The sequence below is a fragment of the Arvicanthis niloticus genome, chromosome 18 (genome assembly GCF_011762505.2).
Source record: "Arvicanthis niloticus isolate mArvNil1 chromosome 18, mArvNil1.pat.X, whole genome shotgun sequence".
Classification (NCBI taxonomy): Eukaryota; Metazoa; Chordata; class Mammalia; order Rodentia; family Muridae; genus Arvicanthis; species Arvicanthis niloticus.
This window is the reverse complement of record NC_047675.1, coordinates 12,575,267-12,582,527: the sequence shown is the minus strand read 5'-3', so window position 1 is coordinate 12,582,527 and position 7,261 is coordinate 12,575,267. Positions and strand designations below refer to the sequence as shown.

Here is a 7,261-nt window from a genome sequence, read left to right as displayed (position 1 = left end):
CAGCCTGATCTATAAGTTCCAAGACAGCCAGGTCTATGAGAAAACCCATCTCAAAAGCCCAAAAATATGTAGACAAAAGACCTGAACAATTTAAAAAAAAAAAAAAAAAAAAAAAGCTGAGAAATGGGTCAGAGAAATGGCTCAGTGGTTAAGAGCACTTAATGCGCTTCCTAAAGACTAGAGTTCGCCAGGCAGTAGTGTCGCACACCTTTAATCCCAGCACTTGGGAGGCAGAGGCAGGAGGATTTCTGAGTTCAAGGCCAGCCTTGTCTACAGAGTGAGTTCCAGGACAGCCAGAGCTACACAGAGAAACTCTGTCTTGAAAAACCAAAAAGACTAGAGTTCAGTTCCCAGCCCCCACCCGCACCCCACCCCCCCCCCCCCCCCCCCCCCCCCCCCCCCCCCGCCAGTAGCTCTAACTCTAGCTCCAGGGGATTCAACATACACACACAGCATCTGCACACATATGGCAGATATAAATGAAAAACCTTAAATGTTTAAAAAGACTAAGTGCCTTAAGAGGGCTATTCAGCTAACAGGCACAGAAGTAGCCAGAAGCTGAGGCTGACTCACCCTAACTTGTACTTGAAGTTCCTTTCACTTTCCCTGGGTCACACCTGGTTAGGCTCTGTGAAGGGAGGGGCCTGGATTTCAGTTTGCCCTGCTTACTGACACTCTAAAATAGAGGCCAAGCTGCTGGAGTTGTGACCTACTTGTGTGTCTATGTGTGCTTCCAAGGCAGCAACAGTTGATTCTATTAGTTTCTTGTGTTTCCTTCTCTATCTTCTACCCATCAACCCTTCCTTTGAGTACCTCTGAAGGCAGCAAGCATTCCTGTGTTAGGAAGTGCTAAGGAGCTTTATACCCACAGTTCCCTCTGCTTGGAGCACTTACTGGAGTGTGTCACTCACTGCCCTGCTATCTTTTGGGATCTGAAGCAAATGTTATCTTCTTAAGCTATCAACACTGACCAACTTTATTTTTTTATATGTGGTTTTGGAGAAAGAATCTACATCAAACAAGAGTTACTCCAGGCTGGGCAGTGGTGGCGCACACCTTTAATCCCAGCACTTGGGAGGCAGAGGCAGGTGGATTTCTGAGTTCTAGGCCAGCCTGGTCTACAGAGTGAGTTCCAGGACAGCTAAGGCTATACAGAGAAACCTTGTCTCAAAAAAAAAAAAAAAAAGTTACCCCACCTCCTGATCTACCTGCCTCTACCTCGTAAGCACTGAAATCACAGGCATGAGTTAACATGTCCAACGCCTACACAGCATGTGTTAACTCCATGCCTTCAGACTGCTTTGACAAAAAAGACCAGGGGCACCATCTCAACATTCCAGGACCTGTCCTTCCTCAGGTCCCATCAGAGCTTGCTACTCACCTCCCTCCAGACTCTGATCTAACATCACCTAAGGAGGCTAGAAAAATAGCTCATCAGTTAAAAGCATTTGTGGTCTCCCAGAGGAGTACATGGCAGCTCAAAACCAGTTATAACTCTAGTTCCAAGGAATCTGTTTTCTTCTGACCTCCAAAGGTAACAGGCATGCACGTGGTACAGACATACAGGCAGGCGAGAAACAATACATAGAAATAATTTTTTTGAAAAGTGACATATAGGCTAGAGGGATGGCTCAACCATTAAGGGTTAGGCTCACAACCAAAAATATAAAACATGGCCTAAAAACAGACATCCCTCCCCCGTCCTTGTTAGTAGTCACCACTGAAAAGGTTACCTATCCCCTCTGATTTCCCACTTGTCTCCTATAAAGACAGGGAGAATATAGGCTGTTCAGTGCTGTAGTCCCTAGAAACCAGGACATCCTTGGCACACAGTAAGTCAGTAAGTAGTTGGTCAGTATCTGGGGAATAAGTAACAGCTTTGTATTAGGCAAAACCTAAGATTAGTGTACTACAACTAAGATTAGTGGAGTGCTGGAGGTCGAACAGCGAGCGCCACGTGCACTAGGCTAGCACACTCAACACTTAGAATTACCAACTCACAGCTAAACTGAGACTGTGAAGAGACTTGGAAGGCATGCTGCTGGGGCAGGAGACAAACTCTACACATAAGACCCTGTCTCAAAACAAAACCACAAACAAGGCCAGACTTTAAGAATTACAGTTACACCGGGCAGTGGTGGCACACGCCTTTAATCCCAATACTTAGTAGGCAGAGGCAGGCAGATTTCTGAGTTCGAGGCCAGCCTGGTCTACAGAGTGAGTTACAGGACAGCCAGGCAGGGCTACACAGAGAAACCCTGTCTCGAAACCCACCCTCCACCCCACCTCCCAAAAAAGGATTACTAAAGAAGGAAGAAAAAAGTCTTTAGAGTCCTAGACAGGCAGTATGTGGCCCTGCCTACAGAACCTTCCCCTTCCCCTTCCCCTTCCCTTTCCACAATGGGTCCACCCCAGCTCGGGCAGACTGACATCCACTGGTGGGGAAAGGCTTAGCTTGGAGATCGCAAAGAAGATAAACCAAGAACACAACTCCAGCACTAAGTCAGGTTCTTTACTTCTCAGAAGTGACTGCTAAAAGGAGAGAGACAGCAAGAAGAGACAGACAGAGCCAGAGAGAGCAAGGTGATGGGAAGAAAGGGCACAGTAAACCACTGGTCTAGTAAGTCTCAGGAGGCAAGTGCTCAAGGTAAAAAAGAGTCCTGGAGAATGGTCTGCGGCCACAGGGAGCGCCTTGGTTTCCTTCTGTGTATCAGTCCTCCAGGAAGGCTGCTGCCGTTACCGCATTAAATATTATGTACATCGCAGAGTCCCCGGCAGTGAGCACCCGGGAGGGTCATTTCACCAGGGGCCGAGTCTTATCATCGTCACCGCACTGGTGGGCCTTGTACTTTTTCACCTCTGCCATGTACTTGGCCCATGCGTCACCTTTACTTGTTAATACCTGTAGGGTCAGAGGAGGGGAGGAATGGTTGGAAGACAGACGCTTAAAAAGCTGGGACCAGAGTCAGGAACACCATAACCCATCCGCAGTATCACCTAAAGGCCCTGGATTTGAAGTAAGAATAAGCAGAAGCAGGTTATCTGGGGAACCTCCCACCCTATAAGGACCACCCATCCAAAGCCTGACCACTGGGCACTGAGTCTGGAAGGAAAAGATAGTTAGGGTGGCACTCTTAGGCAACCCACTCACCTCATCCTCCGTCTTCTGCTTCTTGGCTACTATTCCCGTCTTGAGGGCTAGTTTGTTCCCGCCTCTGCGCTTGCCCACCTGGGTGAAGGGACAGAAGACTGCAAGGGTTACAGGAGCCGGGCCCGCCCTTGGCGGTGCTGAGGCCCACTACACCTTCCTAGCGACGCCTCGCCCAGCTCCTCCAGCCGGCCGACCTGCGCAGCAATCAGAGAGGAGCACACTCGACTCAGCGCCTGCCCTGGGCTGCCATGCCCAGGCAGTCCTGGGCCCCAGGCTACCCTCCCAGGGGGCCAGGAGTGCTAACCTAGCTGGGAAATGGCTCTGTCTTCACTCTTTCTGCCCAGGCCTCGCCCTGTCAGGGACCACACAGGTAGTAACAGCTTCCTGTCCTCATCATCACTATCTACCCATCCCTATACACCACAGAGTGCTGTCGCCAGGTAATCTCCTCTCATCATCACAGTTATTCTATTTGAAGGTAGTAACTACTTCATTTCATCATTTCAGAAATAAAGACAAGTCTCTGGGAGGAATAGGACAGGCTGCCAAAAACAGACCACTACTCAGGATCAAATATGAAAGGCCAGTGGGAGTATCCTGAACCACACAACATCCCAAATTATCCTACCCTGATCTGGCCTGGCATTTTAAGAAATATAACTACAATGGCTACTCAGGAACAAATCAAAGTGGCAGTGACTCCACTGCTGCTCCCATTCCTGGAATGGCTTCAGCCTCTACCCTGGATTGTTATATCAACCCAGGTCCTGTCACTTTCCAACTCCTCTAAGAACACTCCAGCTCTGGGTTTTCACCCTGGTCCCATCCTCTCCCCTTAAATGGGGGCCTTCAAGACATTATCCTGTACTTACCCTTCAACTAGGTAGTGACTGCTGGGACTACTCCCCAATTGCTTTTGTGCAGTACTGCAGACTGAATCTAGGATCACAAGCATTCAAAGCAATTTTCTACTGAGTTAGATCTTGTTTTTTTTTTTTTTTTTTTTTGAGACAGAGTCTAAGTTGCTCAGGCTAGCTCTGAACTCATTCTGGACTTGAGATACTTTCTCAGCTCCTGAGTAGCTAGTACAGCCACACACCACAGGACGGAGAGATGGACAGACACACACACACACTTAGTGTTGTTTTTAGGAACAACAATGTAACCTATGCTGAATTCAAACTCTTCAGTCCTCCTGCCTCAAGCACCACAGTGCTAGGATTACATGTATGCGCCACCTTGTCGGCTCACAAACCCTTTTAACACCTAAATAAACTTAAGCCTTACCCTAAACCACAGAACTGGATCAAAGATTTGACCCACAGTCTTATTCTCAAACCAACATTTCTTCCTCCCCACTACAAGGCCTCAACATCAGAGACAAAGCAAGCTCAAAACTAACAAAGAGTACATATCCAACTTATTTAACCCAAGGCTCCTCAACATGATACTTGACATTTTCAGCTACATCATTCTTTGTTATCCCATGCATTATAGGATACTGAAAAGCATCCCTTGTATCTACCTATAGATGTCACTAGCATCTCGTCTTAGAGTTTTAACAACCAAAATGTCTACAGACTTTACCAAATACATAAGGATAAAGAGACTTGTTCCCAGTAGAGAACCTCTGGTCTAGTTCTTTAAGAGTCTGTACTGACTTTTCTAGGACCACAGTTTGAAATGCTCACATCAAAATCTCAACTATTAGAATACAGAAAGTCAGGGTAGGCCACCCACACTTCAAACAACGTTCTTTTCTATCAAAGACACCGTAAGGTGCTCAAAAAACGGACACTAGTTAAATAATACAGAAAGGAATCGATTGATCTTGCTAAGACCACAAAGTCAGTGATTTGCTTTTTGTTGTTGGTTGGTTGGTTTTGTTTAGTTGGGACAAGGTCTCTTCGAATCCTCCTCTTCTTGCATCCGGAGTGCTGGTAATACAAAGCGTGTACCACCACGCCCGGCTACGGTCCGTGGTCTGAGTCGAGTCTAACGATTACAGCAGACTCGAATGTGTCTCCTCCTTTTCCCCCACATTATATGTGGGCCTCACTATTCAAAGTCTGGGTACAAATCAAACAGGAATCCTAACACCTAGGGTCCCCTAACCCCAGAGCGCTGCTTCCAACGCATTTTCCCGGTTCTCAGGTCCCGCGAGTAAGATCTAGGGATTCCCATTCCCGCCCAGAAACACCTCTCGTCCGGAATACAGGCTCAAGATCCTCAATAAGGGACCGGGACCGTCCAGGCAGTCGGGCGGAGGACTGCCTTGGACCTTGACGCCCTTTCCCGGACCCGACTCCCCCAGCCAACGCGGGCCCCGGCGCCCGCCCCCACCCCCGCGGCTCCTTACGAAGCTGAGCGTGGGGCCTGGGCCGCCCTTCCTCTTCGGATTCCCTGGGCCCGCCGCGGCGGAGGCCGGTGGATCGGGTCGCTGCGGGCCCGGGGGTGGCTCCTCCTGCCGCTGCCGCTGCTCCTCCTCCATCTTCCGCTTGAACAGCTCCAGGAAGCTGCCATCGTTGGCAAACAAGTTCACGCCGCTGGACACCGGACTTGAACCCGACACCTCGTCGTCCCCACTCTCGGGTGACGTTCCCGGCCCCGACTCAGCCCATCGGCTCCTGCCGCTGCCCGCCGGGCCGGGCGCCTCCCGACCCGGAGGCTCCGCCCGTCTCCCTCGGGCAGCCATTTTGTGGCCAGATGCCGCGCAAAGGACTCCGGGAAAGGCCCTAAGACCGCGCGCTTGGCGCGGGACTGGCTTCGTCTGGGGCAGTGCATGCTGGGAAGAGAGGTCTGAACCCAGAAGCCAACGCAGAGTGGGCGGAGCTTAGGTGGGGCCAAAGGGTTCTGACCTGGCCACCAGTCGAAGGAGCCTAGAAGCCGGTCCCTTTCCTTCTGGTCCTCGGATCCCTAATCCAGACACGAGTTAGTTAAGCAGACAGACGTTCCCCAAGAATGGGACCATCTCCTGGGACCCAGGCCCTCTCTAAGGACTGAGAGAGCACAATCCCAGTCGGCCACCAGAACTCTAACTGAACGGATCTTGTTTGGGGACTGTTTTCAATTGACCTTTGGGAACTTGGGTGGCCCCTAACTAGGTCTACAAAGCATATCAAACCTGATACCTCCTATTAGAAATGTAAACATTTCCAGGTTGGGCATCTGTCTCTGAATTTAATCTCTTATCTTAAAATAAGAATACCACTGGCTGCGCGCAGCTAAACACTGCCTGAGATTAGTATTTAAGAGGCTGGAGCACTGAAAAGAAGCCGAACATATTTCTAGGCTGAGTCCCTAAGACTTAATGATCTGAACTGCGTGCTGCATGAAGGGACTAAGGACTCTCGTATTAAAATTGCATTTGCTGAACTTGGAGCATACCCAGAAAGAAAGCAGAGCGCCAAACACAAGAGTTTCGGAAATTAAAGTTCTTTCTACAAGGACGACTTATTGTAGATATCATTTCTGCCCAACATGGGGGTTTCGGGAACACAGGAAAAAAGTCTGCATACTCTGCAACAAATGGAGTCTTTTGCTTTTAATCGACCCTCAGCCAAATAACCAGTTCATTCGTGATTGATTTACGGCAAAAACCATGTGTGGTTCACAACCAACTGAGTAACTGGAGGACCGGAAGAGATGTTGAGATCCAAAACAGCAAGTAAGGGGGAAATGATCATCAGGGTACTGAGCCTATGGAATCAAGAGATACCTCTGCTCTCACTTCACGCAAAGAGCTTGGACAGGATGTTTGCCTGGTTGCTAAGGAGAGGTTGACGCCAGCAGGGACTTGAACGTGACTAGTGGAAGTAAGACAAGATTCAGCCAATGAAAAGAGTGCCGCAAGATTTAGGATCCAATCAGTGAAGAGCAGTATTGTGGGTTATACCAATATGTCCACAGGACAGGGGAATCCTTAGAAAATTGCAGACAAGAGTTCACAAAGGTGAACCATCGACGCATAAAACGGTGAAAATATCGCGTCAACTATCCCTAAATGTCAATTCAGGAGGAAAGTAAGTCAGGCTTCCAGCCTGCACAGGATTGTGGCAGACTCATTTCCCCTGTCGGTATTTAGCACGTGGTGCGTCCCGATTAATCACG

The 7,261-nt window shown here is 49.1% G+C and overlaps 1 protein-coding gene across 2 annotated transcripts; it reads right to left on the bottom strand.

Moving 5' to 3' along the window:
* Positions 1-2,491: 2,491 nt before the first annotated feature.
* Trir (telomerase RNA component interacting RNase) lies at positions 2,492-5,908 on the bottom strand. 2 transcript variants are annotated; one of them, XR_004608651.2, is made up of 3 exons: positions 5,511-5,908; positions 3,152-3,345; positions 2,492-2,902 (listed from the first exon to the last, which is right to left on the bottom strand). XR_004608651.2 is itself a non-coding variant. In XM_034522861.2 (3 exons), exons 1-3 carry the CDS (start codon positions 5,844-5,846, stop codon positions 2,795-2,797), a joined length of 522 nt encoding a protein of 173 aa, XP_034378752.1. In that variant the 5' UTR covers positions 5,847-5,898; the 3' UTR covers positions 2,492-2,794. The 2 variants fall into 2 exon arrangements, 1 of the variants encoding a protein (XP_034378752.1); XM_034522861.2 differs by having other exon boundaries at positions 3,152-3,229; positions 5,511-5,898.
* Between the last annotated feature and the right edge of the window lie 1,353 nt (positions 5,909-7,261).